The following is a 17478-nucleotide window of genomic DNA, read 5'->3' as shown; positions in this document are numbered from 1 at the left end:
TGAGCGGGGGGGGCTCTGCGGGGGGCGCCCCCCCCCCTCCCCGCTGCACCGGGGGCTGCGGGACCCCACCCCACCCCCCTCCTCCGGGGGCCGTAAGGGTCCCCCCGCCCATACCGGGGGGGCGCAGGCCCTTCCCCGCCACCGCGGGGGTCGGGGGGGGTCCCGGTGTTTGTTGGGGGGGACAGGGACGGGGACACCCCCTCGCCCCTCCGCTCCCTTCCGGGAGGAGCGGGGAGACCGCGGAGCTCAACCAATGGCAGGCCGAGTTTTCGTGACGTCACGGTGATGTCATTCCCGCGGGAAAATCAAGCGTGGCCCTCCACCGCCACCGCCTCCCGGGGCTTGGGTGGTCTCGGGGGTTGGAGGGGGGCGTGGGTTGGGGTGGTGCGGGTGTTCGCCTCCCCCCCCGCCGCCGGTAGCTTCCAGAGACCCGAGAGCTCTTTGTACCAAAGAGATTTATTTGCATGTAAATAAACACGTTCTCTGCGATATTTCCAAAAAAGTTGAAAGTTCACTCTACATCCAAAAAGAATGCAAAAGGAGCTGGGGGTATTTACAAAAAAAAAAAAAAAAGCTAATTTCCAGACAGGTATTTACATCACGACCATTTAGGAAACAAACCATTTTCTTTTAATCTCCATGTTGCGCTTCACCACCTGAGATTAAAAGGTTTGGCTTTGATTTGTGTTGTTTACACCTTTTATCTTTCCAATACTGAAAAGATGTAAAATCATTGTCGAGAATAAGCAAAAATATTTTAAAAATAAAACATTTGTCAGAGACCGAGCATTTACACATCAAAACGTCTTTTCGAGGCGCATACCTCAGCTCCCGTTGCCACCACAGAAGCATCGTGCAGCTGGGACCCGGCTCCGGTTTCTCTCTCACATGATTTACATCGCACAAAGCACACCAAATTGGGGTGAAAAAGCTTTAAATTAGGACACGCGCCTCTGGCAGCCGTGGGGCCGGGAGACTGGGAGACTTTTTTCCCTGTTCCTGCAGGCAGCGATGCTAGCCTTCCGCAGGAGAGATTTAGGATACTGAACTTTGGTCTTGGGCGAGTGGAGAGGAAACGTGCAGCTCTTGCCTTTTAAAATGCATTTTTGTGTTACCAATGGATGACGCCATCCAATTTCCTTCCAATTTTTTACCGTGTTTCATAACTGGGACAACATGATTCCGACTAACGACGAGTCCAGCAAACAGTCCCGTCAAATCCCCAGCCCTGATTCGACTCGAAGTTTCTTTTTGAAGGCGGCGCATGCCTTCACTTAACCCAGAGCAGATCAAAGGGCTTTCATAAAACAACTTAAAAATAAAAATTAAATAAAACTGAAGGGCAGCATGAAAACAGATGACAACCTGTTGGAGTCTGAACAGGCATCATTTCCGAGATGCAGCTGCAGCAACAGGGTCTCCAGATAAATTCATCTGGTGGTGTATTTCTTACATCCTCTTCACAGACACCCTGCAGTCATATAATTCTGATGCTGCGTAAGATAACGTCATTTGCTCCAGGTTCAGACTTTATTTATGGTTTTCCTATCATCTCACAATCTTCCTATCATCTCACAATCTTCCTATCATCTCAGCAGGTGAAGATGGGAGCGCTGGTGGGGGAAGCTACAGTGTGCAGGCCACAAGGAACAAAGGATGAATGGGAAAGTACAAGAAAGGGAGACCTGGAGAAATTCAGGTTCCCGCATTCCGCAGAAGACCTGGAATGAAGCTAAAAGCAGGAGGGAAGAGGTGGAAAAATCCCGACAACTAACTAAATAGCTGCCACCCTACTGAAAAGCCATCAGCCTCGCTATGGCTTTGAATGAGCCAGAAAAGAAATAACTTGCCTGGGGTATCGCTGGGGTCAGACCATACAGAGGGCTGGAAATCTCTGTGGTTTAAAAGAAATTTAAAATCCTCACCGTCTGTTTCGGACTGCATCCTCAAAGGCAAAGTATTATCTCATTCCTATGGGGGAAATCCTGGCCTCTGGGAATCAACAGCAAAATCCAACAGGAGTGGGATTCTGCTTAGCATGTAATTCAAAAGATGTGTTTGCAGAACTCTTGATTTCCCGCATTCCTCTTCAGTGAACACATTTAACTGCTTTTAAAAATAAAACACTCTCCTGAGTCTCTTTCCCTTTCAGGGACCACAAGGTAAGACCACAGAGGATGCCCGAGTTATGCTCCTAATTCCAGCCAAAAGGTGAAATTCCATCTTTTAAGGAAATCACTGCTTCTGCTGCAATTCTTATCCCAGATGAACCAGTTAGGGGCTGTTTTTCCAGCAGTGTCACCGCTAACACCGGGACTCGGCTGACTCACACTGCCAGGCTAACAGCTCCCAGAGACAGGAGGCAACTCATGTGCATGATCAGAACTACTATTCGAGAAGCACGCTTGCAAGTTCAAATTAAAAATAAAAAAAGCAAAACCCAAAACGAAACCCTGAAGGGCTCAGCAACAGAAAGAGATTGAGAAAATGAGGCCCATGGTTTGAACCGTGAACACACGTGAGCTGTTCTATCGACATTAACGGAAGTATTTGTAGTGGATACATTATGCATGGCTCTAAAGCGCTCGAAGGACCGGGACGTGTGTGGCTTACAGTCCATCGCTTTACAAATGCAGCATCGGGGGGTTCTGGGGAAGCTCTTTGCTAAGGCTGACAAGGAAGCAACGCTCAGGTGAAGACAGTGGAGGTCCTTCACAATTTAGATTTGCTCCAACGCATGCCAGAATGTCACCAGCTTCACCAAAGCTACGGTGGCTGCACGTGGGCAGAGCTGCCCGAATCCGTGGGCTCTACCCAAACTCCCAAGTCCTTTTGGGCTCTGCATCATACAATTAAAACAGAGACTGTGTGAAACCAAGCAGCACGAGGCAGTCGGATACGGACATAAATAAATAGCTAAAATGAAAGGGAAGTCAAAGACAAGACAGCAATCCTTCATCACCGTGACCTGGAAGAAAATCCTGATAACCATCAGAACACAGCGCCTGATTCTGCAGAGCAGCTCGTTATCACAGGAAGATGAAGTTGCTCAGCACCGCACTGAATCAGGCATTGAACGAAGCAGCGCCATAAAAATAAATTAAAAAACCTTTTTTGATTCCTCTTCCAACCACCCTTTTCAAAAGAGGAAAACCCAACCCTAAAACATGCCCTAAAATAATTAAAGTTTCCTAAATACAAAAGCAACTTATTTTGAACGGGAAGAGGGGCAGGGGAACTGACTGTCTCAGAATAGCCTATGTCTCTGTTTGCACCAGTTTGGGGTCTGCTCCCACACTTACACTCATGCTTAGCTTTATACCCATTAACTCTAATGGGGCAATTAATACTTATAAATTAAGAATGAGTGTAAGTGTCCGCAGGATGAAGGCCACAGTCAGGAACCTGGCTTGCCGAATGAGTTGCTGGCGCTCACACTTTCTCTTCAGACTTTGGAGATCCTTTGAAATACTTTTTTGTTTTGTTTTGTTTTTCCCCTCTTCAAACACACCCCATAAAAATCAACGTGGCAGGTTTGCAATGAAGAGTTCCTTCTTCCAATCTCCAGAACCCGCAGGTCCCGCATACAGCTCATCTTTTAAAGACACTAGGAAAAATTAATTGCCAATTAGAGCAACATCCATGAGATCATCATCTTCTTCCCCGATCAAAAACTCAGGGCTAGCCCGCGATGGTCGCTCGGCTGAAAGGATAGCGCTGCTCGTCATGGAAAGAGACTGGTCAGCTGAAATTGGGGACTTGGACCAGCTCTCCGGCTTCATGCTGTGGGATTTCTTCTTGTCTCTGTCTTTATCCCGATCCCGATCTCTGTCCCGGTCTTTGTCTTTCACTTTTTTCTTCTCTTTTTTGTGCTTCTTGTGTTTTTCTGAGCTATATTCAGGCAAAGGCCTAATGCCATCGTCAGAGCTGGGGCTGTTCTGATAGGATTTCTCTGCTATGGAAGAGCCCGACTCGCTCTCACTGTCTATGTTTTGGGGAGTGTATGCTGGTGACTTACTGTGGCTGGGAGAGCAGCGTTCGTGTTTTGGAGTAGATCCACTGATCAGAGGAGACCCATAGCTTTTGGAAGAAGCCATCTGAGGCCTTAGGCTATCCCCACCTCCTTCCCCAGGTTTCTGCAAAGTTACTTTGGCTTTAATGCTAGGGGAACCACCGTCGTGTTTGCTGATGATAATTTTGGCCACTCCAGTGCTTCCAACATTTTTGGAATCTGAAGTCTTCTTGGAAGACTCAACAGATCCTCCAGAAACAGAGACTTTTGACTTCTCTTTGTCACTCTTCTCACGTTTGCCCTGGAATTCCCCCCCAGACATATTGTGTTTGGAGGACATAGTATGGCTTGAGGAATTGGAACTTGGCCCCATTTGTCCATCCATCGGGTCATCTCCACCAGGCCCGCTAGTGACAACCCCATGTTTCAGTTTGTCTATGACTGCAGTCAGCGATGGCTTCTTGTTTCTGCTCGGAGACTTGCCTTTGGAACTTCCATGCTGGTTCTGAGATGAAGACATGGAAGACCCACTAGACGAAAAGGAAGATGAAGATGCCGTCGAAGAATTGGATGAAGGAGGTGGTTTCTGTGACATAGACCCAGAGGATCCCATTCCTGAAGACGATTTCATACTCGAGCTCGATCCGGTCCCAGACATGTGGGAGCCTCCGGAACCTGAACTGATAGGTGACTTTGCTTTAGATGACGGGGGAGTACCTGGGACAGGTTTCATGGGAGAAGCAAGCTTGTCAGAACCTCCCGAGGGTCTTGAATGAGATGGAGAGATGTTTGGTTTACTCATGGAAGGGTTCATAAGTGACGATGGCTTTCCTTGAGGTTTCATCTTGGTGCTTCCAGAACCGCTGCTGAGGCCATGTTTGGTGATGGGGGAGGATCCAGGCTTTCCCACCGACTGAGCCGAACTTTTGGACTGACCTGAACTTGAGCTGCCTTGGCTCGAGTAGAGGCTGCTGCTCATCTTTGAGCCAGAAGACCCTTCCGATTTGCTGCTTTTAATTTTGCCTGAGGTTGAAGAGGAGGAAGAAGAGGACGAGGAAGAAGAATGGCCATGGTGGCTTTTGCTGCTGGAGGAGGTGACAGAGCCACTACTGGTATACTGGCCGTGTGAAGACGGTTTGCCAACAGTCACTGTTCCTTTTGGGATCTGAATGGTTATTTTTGGAATAGGAGGAGTAGCTACACCGGGAGGAGTCTGAGATCTGCCTGAGCTCCCAGGAGATTTGGACCCACCTGTGCTGGCTGGTGGTGTGAAAGGCCTGTTTGATGAACTGTGAGATGGAGATTTCCCATCTGTCTCCTGCTTCTTCCGCTTTGGAAGTTTCTCTTTACTTTTACCATCACTGGATGGCGTCCGGCTGCGCTTCCCTGGCTTCCCATCTATGCCAGGACCTGCCATGTTACTTCCAGAACCATTGCCTTCCTTTACCCGTTTCTGAGACTTTTCTTTTCCTAAATCCCCTGTATTCAGCAAAGGGCTCTGACCTCCACTGTGATGCTCTATGATGTCAGAGGACCCCAGTGCTTTGCTTGCAGCTGCAATAATACTAAAATCTACCGTATCAGACTGATTGCTCCCCTTAAATTTATTTTCCCCCCCATCAGCCCCCAAGACTTGCACCCCCAAAGTAGTTAGAGCCTGGGATGCGTAGCCCTTGAAATCATCGGTGTCTCCACTCTGACTACTCTCATCAAAGTACTCCTCCCCAAAGCCGCTTTGACTCTGACTGTTCAGCAAGTCAGGATTGAAATCTACTCCATCTGGAAAAAAATGGTTTGAAGAATCGCTGTTGGGGCTCACAGCAGCGTCTGCTATGAGGTCTGCTGGATCTGTGTACGGGTTCTCGCTATTGTTCGTCTGAAAAACATCTGGGTCAAAGAGGGCACTTTGTGAATGTCCTGAACTAGAAGAGTCTCTTACTGGAGTCCCAATGGGCGGGCAGTCCTCGTTAGTGGTGGGGAGCTTGGAAGCCTCCTCTGCTATATCTGAAAGGATATCAGTAACATCAGCTCCAATGCTGTCCGAACTAGAAAGTCGAACCATTCTCTGAATACTGGGCTGCGAGTGAGGTATAGGCTGTGGGTATGTAGTAGGAGGAGTGCTGCATTGGCTGGGTGCTGGAGTAATATGAGGGGTGTCCAGGGTGTCTGCAGTCATGTTGACATCAAAAATGGGATTCTGGGAGTCAACATCCATTGAAAAGAGCTCCCTCTGGAAATCATCCTCAGTCTGATGCTTGGGCTTGTCGGCCGGCATGCGGGACTTTTTTTTCTTTTGCTTATTCCCCCCAGGGCCCATTTCCATTCTGGGGGAGCCAGAGGAAGAGTTCTGCCTTTCGAGAGGGCTGCTCCCATACAGAGTGGAGAAATCCTGAGGGGGATTCTCTTTAAGAAGGTTCATGAGCATGGGGTGGTTCTTGGTGTTGCTTGCTGGTGAGGATACTGGTGGTGGTGTGTGATGGGGAGGGGTTGGACTTGAGCCAATGGTAGACCCCACATTCCCTGTGATCTGCAACAAACTAGTGAGAATAGGGTTCTGAGACACTTTGCTGAAGTCCTCCCCATGGCCCACCGAGTCATGCCTCTCTTTCATGCTTATGCTCATGTTAAACAAAGTAGTGATGGGCCCCCCAGGAAAAGTGTTTGTTGGGGTAGTGGTACCACTCATTGGGTTGCTGCCTGTGGTCATGCCATACCCTGGGCTGCTGGCTGGGGGAAGATTTTTCTTCACCATATCTTCTACTGTCTCTGCAATGAGGGACAAGGCTGGTGTGTCTGCTTGAATCGTTTCTGCTTTTCTACGAATTGCTCTCATGGTGACAGGAATGGACATACATCTGCAAGACACAAAGCAAAGGGGTTAGTGTGCGTTTTGCTGCCCTGTAGCAGTGTTTGCTGAAGATTTTTTAACAACCTCGTCAGACATAAAAGCAAGCAGTAAGGCTCTTGGGCAAAAAAAGAGCAAGAGGTCCAGGCACAGTAAACACCCTGCTGCTCTGCTTGTATTTACACTTATCCCATCACACTTACCTAGCCACAAGACAACTGTGCCTTTATACATTGCCTTGCAATCACAAAGGGAGAATTAATCAACCAATTAACTCTAATAACTAACAGCTGACAGATCGTGATCTTGCAGTTAAAGCACAGGATGCAGTCTGGGTGGTTACCCTGACTCTTCCAGAAAACACCTTTGCCTGAGCTCGGCAAACCTAATTTCCTGCAACCCTGTAAAACATCAACGATAATGCCATGTTCTGCTCAAGGACAACAAGCCTGCAACGCTTGGAAAGCAAAGCCAGCTATTCTCACTCCAAAGGTCTGTGCTGTGCCCTCTTAACATTCTGCCGTGTTCTGAATGGTGGCTAGGGCAGGGGAGCCTTGACAAAAGGCCTGTGTAAATGACAAACGTCAGGGGAGCACTTCCATGTTTTATAAAAGGTAGAAAGCAACCGACTACAGTAGAAGGCATAAATAGGTAGGCACCTTGGAGACACGCTCAAAAATAAGTAGCTATGGTTCAGCGGCTGGAATGGAATTTTCAATAGGGCTCCAAGCTTTCCTCTCTGCCAAACAACTAAAACTCACCCACAAACAGAAAGGCTCCTAAACCACCAGAATAAATATGAGACAGACACAGAGTTCATCTGTAGAATTTGGAGGGCGCGGTGGCGCAAAGAAAATCTAGCTTACCTTTGAACAACTTTGGCAATGAAATCATCTGTACAGATAAGAGCATCGGACAGCCCTTTGTACAGCTTACAGTTCACGTGAGTAGAGTCTTGCACATCCATTACCACTAAAAGGGAAGGCATTTGGAAGAGATCAAAATCCTGGTTACAGTGGAAGAAGACCCTGCCATCCTTCCTGTAAACACACTCAGGCTTTTACTGAGTCCACTTACCACACACTAGGGAGTCATTCACAGGATGCTGGAAGGATACACTAAAGCAGGAGTCAGAGAGAGGACAAACTTCAAACTGCAGGATGCCAGGAGAATCTGAAAGACACGGGAACCATTAAATTAGGGAACACGAGAGATGAACCAGCTGAATATCCCCATATAGAAGAAAAAACCCAACAAGGAAAGCAGCACAGGCCCAATTTCTTCCTCCTACACCTCGGAAAATTACCCAGGGTTTCTTATCCACACATACTAGGCCAGTTGATGTGGTACCCACCTTCTTTTAAAACTGTTCGCTTGACACAGCTGCCAATCAGCGTGTTGTACGCCACCTGATGTCTGATCAAATTGAGGATGAGAGGAACCCGTCCAGGGTGCTGGAAGGCGATTTTACTAATCAGAGTTCCTTGAAGGCTTCTTCCATCTGGGAGAGGAGCATCTTTGTTCAGAAAGTAACAGTGCTGTTGTCCTGGAAGAGCCTGACAAACAATTTCTGCTTTACTCCAACTACTGCTGGGTACAAGGCAATAACAGACATCTAGGAAGGAAAGAGCAGGCCCCAGATCCAAGTCACGCCAAGCCACCTTTCTAGCTGAAAACGACAAACAATGAAGATGCTTTCCTTCCAGTCTGAACAAGAAAAACACAATTTTGGCTCCTCAGAAGTAGTACTATTGAACAGTATTCACCGTCCCCACTAAAACAGTTTTCCTACACTACGGCATCCCTTCCGAGGAAAAGAGAAATCCTCTGAAGTTAACAAGAGGTCTGTCACTGATAAATTTAAGAACTAGCATTTCCCTCAAAGTGATGTGATCCTTTCAGCCACACATTACAGTCCAAACAAGAGGAAGGGACGGAACCTGGGAAGGCTCCATTCCATACCTCTGCTGTCATTCCTGCCGCTGCATTTCAACAGCAACGGATTTTTCATTATCTAATTTTCCTGATTACCGTGGTCCCATCTGTATCTGAATTCTAATGCTTGGATACCATAGTTTTTCCCCATGAATAAATGCTGTATCAATGAATTTCCTTTACCCTACTTGAAAGATACCTGAAACAGATGAAAATCCCCAGACTGCTCATCTACAAATACAATGTCCTGGTTGTAACAACATACTTACTGCATAGAAGCGCATATTGTGGTTTAAAGGTAAAGGATCAGCCTCCTTGGATAACTCGAACTGTGTGATCAGCTCATACAAGGGTACAAATGTTGGTGGTGTGTCAAACAATGGAATACCTGAAGGAACAAGATGGCACAAAACGATCGCACCCAGGTGCCAGAAAGAGACAGTGGGCCAGAGAAAGCGTTACCATCTAGCAAAGGAAACCTATCCAGGTTTTACTGAAAAGAGCACAAAACCTTGAGCAACTTTTCTGTCCTGCATTAAAAAATGGCAGAAGTTTATTAATAAAAACCTAAGGAATATCTGCTTGATGGATCTGCAACCCACCTGTGCAGCCCTGAAGCTTCTGAATGAAAGCTCGAGACACTGGAATGGGACGGGGGAATTTCAGGAAGAAACAAGCTGGTAAGTCCACGCTGTTGGCACTGGTGATTGACGAGAAAGACGGAGTTCTGCAATGGGGGGTGAATACAAGATCTTATTAGATGCAGGGCATGACTCCGGCTTCTGCTACAAACAGACATACAATTCACTGTTCACTCAAACACAAGCAGACTGTTAGACCTTCTTAAAAATTAAGACGCTCCTCAAAAGCATGTCACATGCCTGAAATATGCACTTATTGGCTTAAAGACAGCACTTAAGTGCCTTATAGAATGCCGTGATGTCACACAGTCATCTCCCCACTCTGACTTCCACAGAATGTTGAACTTGCATCTGAACAAGGCCACTGAGAACGACCTGGCAGACGCGTCCTCTGCTTACCCTTTGCTGTCAACTGGATGAGAGCCCATAATCAGTGGTGCAATTGGAAGTTTGTACATAGCCATGGTTCCCTCAACTGTTACTGACACATTCATACCCAAAGACCGAGGAACTGCAAGAGGAAGCAAGGAAGAAACCCAAAACCAACATAAGCTGATGAAAAAAAAACAACACAAGCTTTACGAATTAAATATCACCACGCTGGAACTATCTTACTTCCTCCAGAAGGCACAGTTTTCAGCGTTCACCTTTATCAGTGAACAGTCCACAGCCAAACTAGTTAAGCTACCTAATGCTCTATTTTTCTCTTGCAAGGTAGACCAACTGCGTAATTCTTAAAATACATTCCAGATACATTTGCAAGTTTGTAGCGCGCTCTTTACAAAGCAAAACAAATAATGGTTTTGGACAGCCTCACTCTCTTCTTTCCTGAGACCAGCCTCAATTTTAATTGGTGCTTGGCTTTGACATTTTAGTGAGAGACGGATGTCCATGTACATGCATAAAAAATAATCTTCCGGTAAGATGGCAGAGACAACAAGTATTCCCACAATAAAATAAAACCTATCTTAATGATGAAATTCACCCTAAGGAGACAGGCTCTGCCTGCAGACTGTCACCCCACCACCCTTGGCAGCAGCCCAGTTCAAACTCCAGAACAGGCACAAGGTTCAAGATGGTCAACTGAGCTTATTAAACCCATGTCCTCTGTAAGTCAACCTGTGATTTTCCTCTATTACAGGGTGACAGCAGAGGGCAGCCAGACTGCTGGAATTCTGCTTTCTTCTCTCCTTCAAGCACTAGTAGTCCACACTAGCTTCTAAAGCTGACCTACCATTGTTCTCATGCAAAATAACGGAGGCTCCAGTGCCATCTTCAAATAAATCATAGGGCGAGACGTAATATTTGAGATTCATCAGGAGACCTGCAGGAGAGAAGCTTTTGAGCAGGCATCCCGACGATACAAGTTAACCCAACCGCTATTAACCCCTGTAACCACACAACAACACAACCCACACTGTGCAGAGCTGCTCGCACACCTTGAAAAAGTTGCTCTCTGCTGTCAAAGGCACAGACATGGCCATCTGCCATAAAATTACTCCGTGTGGCTTTGTAAAGAAAAGCTGGCTTTCTGGATCCTGTGGGACTCACAAACACTCAGCCACCTCAACCCTCTGTTAGTTTGATTAGCATTTTCCAGTTAATGTGAAACCAATGTCCGTTATGGGGACCCCGAACAAAGCCATTTTTATTCTTTTCTAAGTGTTAATCAAAGATACCTCCACTCCTGGGGGTGAGATAGCCAACGCTGCCACGAAGAATCTTGTCAAGGGGATTTGCATTGGTGGCTTGCCTGCAAGAGAGGCAATCAGAGGTCTGCAGCAAGCCAGAGTCATACCTGCTGCCAAAATTTACGTGCTGGTGGCAGTCTAAGATTTTAGCTCAATACACACGCTTCTCAGTCACACAGAGGCAGCAATCTTAAACTTCACACTGTTACAGGCAAAACAAAAGCTACTTTACTCTTGGTAGTAAAAAAAGCATGGTTTATCCACTGAATCTACAGCAGTGAAAGACAGTCAAATATTTCTCAATTTCTTGCCGTAAAACATGTTAACACGAGTCCATCTAATTATAAACTTTTTTTTTTGCCTTTTAGACTTTCTTTCAATCGAATTCTGCAGTTACAACGGAATTGCTCAGAGAGCTCTAGGCATTTTTTCTTTACATATATACATCATTCCCCTGCTACCATAGGCCACCTATAGCCTCAGCATTGGACTTTTTAAAAATAGCATCAGATGAAACAGGCACTAACCGGACACTTCATGGATACACAGCACTTGGCATGATCAGAACTGGCCACTGTGATGCAGCATTATTAAGAAATAAACAAACCACCACCACCAAACAACAAAGCATATAGATGTCCTTACCAATACATCCCTGCCATTTTTGAGAGATCCAGCTCTAAGGACTGCAGAGCTAAGTACATTTTAGTTTTAAGTTTGCTGGGGAAAAAAAAAAAACAAACAACTAAACAAACAACAAAACAATATAAGAAAAACTGAAAGGGACCAAGCAATGAAATCCAACTCACAGAACTGCCTGCTGACAAGCTGCAGTACTTGCCATCAGATTGAGCATTTAGAAATTGTAACTTTTCAGCCTGCATTCCCACTTCACATTAAATCCTCCCACCCACTGTGTGCACATGCAAGCCATGGTGATGAAGTCAGTAGCATCACCCCCAATGAAAATTTAACCATGTAATTTTGTTTAGTTTTATGTATGTGGATGTAAATAAATATATTTGAGACTTACTTGTCTCCTGGCAACTTATATAGGTTCACAAGCCCCCTTAGATGCTTAGAAAACTCATCAAAATTTTTCTCTCTGAAAGGAAGAAGGGAAAAAAGTTAACATGTATCCAAATTTGTAACAGATAAGGTTGTGGTTTAAAAAGTTATACTAATATAGATATTAAGTCACTTCAGAAAAGACTTTTGCTACATGAAAGCTACAAAACATATTCTTCAAGTGATCCAGCTTTAAAAATTCCATGAATGTAGCGCTGTGGCTTGGAAGAAACCATGCACAGCAGTCAGAATCAGAAGCATCTGAACCAAAGCCAGAAAATCCCCCCTGGAGAAGCAGAGAGATTTTGTGGGAAAGGAATGGTTATGAAACATTTTGCATCTCCAGACATAAAATAGCATCAGATCACTACTGCAAAGAAAAGCTTGTCAGAAATTGCAACAAACAACTCTTGTTGCTCACCTCAGATGTTGCACCAATTCTGGACAACTCTGAAAAGGAAAGGATATACGATATCAATGTCGAATGAAGCAACTTCAGTCTTTGTGCAGCACAGCAACTGTGAAACATTAGGACAGTAAAATTTGTGAGCATAGCTTTTCACGAGAAGGAATACAATGCTCACAACTACACATTGCTATGGTTCTAGTTCTGCTCGTCAGCCCCCTCCGGAAGAATTCAAGCAATACTCTTTCCTTCTTAAATGACTAATTTGAAATAAACTTTTAAAATTGTGAAGCTTTCAGGTTGAAAACCTATGATCTTCTACAGAGATATTAAAAATGGTCTGTTTTCAGAAGAGTGGCTAGGGCAATGCAAATAGCAAGTTCAAACTCTCATGCATGTGCAGAAGGGAATTTAAGCCATTTTCTTTCAGCATTCCACGTTTTAATACTTCCCACTCACAGATCTAAGTTTTAATAAGATTAATTTCCCTATCCTTCCTCCAGAAACAAAATTCTCAGGAACACAGCGATAACTTCCTCATACAATTTTGCTGTTATAAAACCACTTGGAGAAAGAGAGACCATCAGGAAAACAGTCCTTGCACACATACACTACGCCGGTGAGATTAACCCACAAGAACAGACTACTCCATGGAGGCTTTTACTTTCCACTAGAATGAGCAGCAGAGGTGTAATGCTAGGTCTAGGGAAACATTAAATATAATCCATTTCCTCTGTTCAAACAAAAGGGAGCCGAAATGGCAGTTCCAAAAACACAAAGGCATTACCCTTGTCTTGGTCAGTAATACATACCACGGGGTTTTCTCCATGGTGAGCCACCTTGACATCACACAGCAGCCCTGTAGGATCTAACTGGACTTCCACATAGAACATGTCTGAAGTGATGTAACATTCAGTGCCATTTGCACTAAGGTGAGATCCAAGGCTTACATACAAAACAAAACAAAAATTGCTGAGATGCACACAAAAAAACCAATCAAACCAGCAGTGAGATTATGATGTGTACAGATAAACAGGAAAAGCCTCAGCCATAAAATAAAGAAGCAGACCTACCCATTTTGTCTAGCTATAGACTCTAAGCGATCTGTCATGGCAGGCAGAGAAGATACTAGATGGAGAGAGGAAAGAACAAGGCTTAGTGAAATGATTCAACATTTCCCCAGGAGCGAGGCATCGGCAGTAAACCCAATCTCAACTAGTTACTCCCTCCCACGACTTCACATGAGTGACTATATACATTATCTGTACTCAAAATACACGCAGAACAATTTGCATAGAGAAAAGCAAATGTTCTCAGAACTGCCAAGCGAGAAGGGATTTTCTTCTGCAAGTGGACTTCAGGTATGGGCATTTACAATAAAAGTAAAGCGGACAATCTTGACTGGTACTGACCAGGATAAGTGTGCTTATGTACATGTGAGCGCACACCCACCAGGAATACTGTGAAAAGGGCCAGCACCAAGCTTGCCTGCTTTAATGTTGTGGAGTATTTCCATAGCATATGACTGTTAAGCGGTTTGTAAAGCACACGTACAGAACGTACCAACCTTTTAATGCCTTCTGCAAAGTCTCCAAACAGCTCACCAGATGTTGGTGCCCCCCAGAGTTCATCACAACTCGCTTTTCCTTAGTCAGATAGGATAAAAATGTCCTTTTAGTGTATCACTCAGTGAGAGGGAAATATTGCAATTTTTGTTCAGTCAAGTGAGGTTTATTTAGGTAATTAAAAGCAAGTTAGATTTCATCCCAAAATTACATCCTCATTTTAATTCCAGTAGGAGAACAGTATCTATTTCAGAAGGAGGTAACAAAGGCAGGCCTGGAATTGATTTTTCTTTTAAGCAACTTGCTCATCTGGAAGAACAGACTGTAGCAACTTTTTAATAGGCATAAGCTAAGAGTTACCTAAGAGACTACAGAGAAATAACAAGACAGGCAAACTTTTAACGCCATAATACACACGGAAACCTTTGATGTAGCTCTCCCCTGCCTCCTGCTCCTCCTTCCCCCCACTCAGAGACCACGTTTGACTAAGCCAGCACCAAGCTTTGAGTATTACCAAACAGGGAGCAAATTGCTTTACAAAACGTAACATCCCGAAAAAGCAACCGGCAGAATGGTTGGGGCTTCCCAGCACTGGCTGAAACCACAGGTTTGACCCTTTTCCTGGCACTGAGCTGACAGCTGCCCCATGTCAATTAGGCTGCAGAGGAGGAGGCTGTAATTAAGGAAGGCAAAAGCACGCCAGACAGAAAAGCTACAGACATCACTCCCTCCCCTGCACACTGTTGGGTGCAATAACTGACACGCCTCAACCACACTGGCCCAGGAGGAAGCCAAGGCTTGAACAAAACCTAAAGCACTTTGAAGAGATCTAGCAAACCAACAACAGAATTATTACTAAAGAAACATCAGAAGCCCTCCTGCTCAGACCCCAACAATCCTCACCATGACTTGACGGACTAACTTCATGGTTTCTGTCCAAGGTCTGGCTTGGTTGTACTTTGCGTGAAGTCTTTCTAAGAGGGTACTCATCTTATTCAGCTTCTCCGTCTCTGTAAGACACAGGAATATTCAGAAAAAAAGAATGAGACAATACTTGAAGGTTAACAAATAAAACAGTTTGGCAGTTGTATTGAAAATACTTTCCACCTTTAAGCTAAACACGATTTCAAAAAACTTATTTACTGCTCACGTATCCCTGCAGCCTAGGCCTTAAGGTTAAGTAAATGTTAAGGATATATCACAAGCTACCAAAACCTAAAGGACCATAAAATGCCTACGGGCCTGTTGGGGAAAAAGCCCAGCTCCTATTCTGCATGGACTCTGAACGATGCTAAGTCCTGGCATGACAGGAATATATTGGGGGACTGTATGAAGATACAACAGCATGGTCTGAAGATAAAGCTTTCCCTGGGCAGGAAACTGAGAGTGTAGAACACATCGTGTTAAAGCAGCGAGGTTAAGCTTTCTTTCCTGGATCCCCCTTCCCTCTTCCTGTTCTCTCTTCCAGCTCTCCAACTTCTTGTGCAGTAAAGACCATCACAGACCCTTCCATCACCAAAAACCTCAACCAAATGGGTCCAACTGCCAGTTGTCACAAATGCCCTGATCAGACACACTCCAGCCTCTCACTAGCTTGAAACTGAGGGCTGGTGCCTCTGCGGTGCTGTTCTAGAGGCAGGGCACGGCTCCATACACTGCAAAACAACGAAGCGGCAGACAACTGTAGGGGTCATGGATCTCTACCAACCTAGAACCTACTCGGCCTTTACAAAACACCTCTCTTATCCCACAGACTCCCATCTAAGCCCTGTGGTTCTAGAACATCATTTCTGTGTGTTTTAAAAAGTTCCACTCTTATGAATATCTCCCTGATGAGAGAAAATGAGGGCTATGGGATCAGTGACTAAGCAAAACATTAGTGTTGGACAGGTCAGCCAAAAAAAGTTCCAAGATAAAATGGTTCATTTTTTCCCTACCATCTATTCAGACACATGCACAAAGAGAACGCTGGTTTCAGGAGCATTATAACGTTGTCATTTTTGCTAACAGACAGGTTTTTCCTACACTTGCGTTTGTCAAAAAAAAATCCCAGGGGCCACCACTGCCAAAACAAACCCTGTCACTGGCGCTAGTGTGTCCAAGGCAAACAGATGTCTGTGACATTTTAACTGCTACGGCATGCAACTCCAGAGTAAACCCTCACCTGCAAAATTTCAAGGGTTTGTTTTCATCACTGCTGCAAGTACAAATTGCAGACCTAATGCAGACCCCAACAAATCCAAGTGTAGGAAAAAAATAGGCGGTTTCAGACACTTTATACCTCTCCGCGAGAATCGCAGGACAGCTAAGGTGGAAAGCCACCTCTGGACATCACCCAGCCCAAACCAAGCCACCCGCAGCAAACTGCCCACCCAGGACCCTGCCCAGACGGCTCATGAACAGCTCCAAGGATGGAGACCCCACCGCATCCCGGGGCACCCTCTGCCAGTGCTTGGGCACCCTCAGAGAGATAAAACCGTTTCCTGACGCTCAGGTGGAGCCTCCTGTTTGCGCCCACGGCCTCACCCCCATGAGCCGGGGTCCCTCTGGGGCTGTGTACAGCCCGGGACTCGCCGGCAGCCCAGGGGCAGCGAGAGCATTGCCAGGCCTCAGCGGCCACCGCCTGCGGAGAACATTCGCCTTTATTTCCTTCCACATGGAGCCCGCCCCGCAGCCTGCATCGAGCCCCACTGGCCCGACCGGGGGAACGAGCCACGGCGCCGGAGAAAGCCTAGGACGGTGCCACCGGCCGCGGGACCCTCGCCCTCCCTCCGGGGCCGCAGCCCCTGTGCCGCCTCACAGGGAGGCACCTCGGTCCCAGTCCGAGGCCGGGCCGCGCCGGGGTCCGGCCCGTCTCCTCACGGCGCCGGCGGGAAGCCCCAGCGCCAGCCGCGCCCCGCCGGCGGCACTCACCCTCGGCACCGCCCGGCGCCGCCTTCATACCGCGGCCCGGGGGACGGGCGGCCCGCAGGCGGGCCGCAGCACCAGCGTGGCGTCGGGCCGGGAGCGGAGGGAGGGAGGGGGGAGCCGCGGCCGGGCCGCTCCGCACCGGCCTCACACGGCGGCGGCCGCCGCCATCCCTCCGGCCGCGGCTGCGCTGCGGGCGCGCAGCGCTCCCCACCTCTCGCGAGAGCAGGCACTTCTCGCGAGAGCGCGGGAGGGGATGGAGCGGGGCGGGCGCGGTGTGTGGCGGCAAGCCCCGCCCCCTCCTCCCTCCTCCCGCCCTCCCTCAGGCCGGGCAGGCCCCGCCGCCAGCCTAACGGCTCCAGCCCGCAGCAAAGCGGCGGGAAGCCGGGACCGGTAACACCGTGCCAG

At 47.0% G+C, this 17478-nt stretch overlaps 1 protein-coding gene across 2 annotated transcripts; it reads right to left on the bottom strand.

The window, feature by feature from the left end:
* Nucleotides 1–438: 438 nt before the first annotated feature.
* On the bottom strand, nucleotides 439–17261 carry MED1 (mediator complex subunit 1). Of its 2 annotated transcripts, XM_040617362.1 has the most exons (18): nucleotides 17077–17261; nucleotides 15067–15173; nucleotides 14166–14244; nucleotides 13672–13726; nucleotides 13411–13543; nucleotides 12614–12642; nucleotides 12158–12229; nucleotides 11770–11844; nucleotides 11113–11186; nucleotides 10668–10757; nucleotides 9833–9944; nucleotides 9395–9519; nucleotides 9062–9180; nucleotides 8212–8413; nucleotides 7935–8030; nucleotides 7724–7829; nucleotides 6727–6867; nucleotides 439–6549 (listed from the first exon to the last, which is right to left on the bottom strand). In XM_040617362.1, the coding sequence occupies exons 1-18, from the start codon at nucleotides 17102–17104 to the stop codon at nucleotides 3618–3620; spliced, it is 4575 nt and encodes a 1524-aa protein (XP_040473296.1). In that variant the 5' UTR covers nucleotides 17105–17261; the 3' UTR covers nucleotides 439–3617. The 2 variants fall into 2 exon arrangements, with proteins under 2 accessions (XP_040473296.1, XP_040473295.1); XM_040617361.1 differs by having other exon boundaries at nucleotides 439–6867.
* Nucleotides 17262–17478: the final 217 nt, after the last annotated feature.

This window comes from Falco naumanni, chromosome 18, assembly GCF_017639655.2.
Source record: "Falco naumanni isolate bFalNau1 chromosome 18, bFalNau1.pat, whole genome shotgun sequence".
NCBI classification, from domain to species: Eukaryota; Metazoa; Chordata; class Aves; order Falconiformes; family Falconidae; genus Falco; species Falco naumanni.
Note: the sequence above shows the minus strand (reverse complement) of the source record. Positions and strands in the feature narration are given on the sequence as shown.

Bases quoted from the DNA above. Each gene is read 5' to 3' on its own strand.
- MED1 (XM_040617361.1), bottom strand. From the start codon at position 17,104: ATGAAGGCGGCGCCGGGCGGTGCCGAGG. The intron at 12,230-12,613 runs GTGAGCAACAAG...TCTTCCTTTCAG, and splicing joins GAATTGGTGCAACATCTGAG to AGAGAAAAATTTTGATGAGT. The intron at 11,845-12,157 runs GTAAGTCTCAAA...TTTTTTCCCCAG, and splicing joins TATAAGTTGCCAGGAGACAA to CAAACTTAAAACTAAAATGT.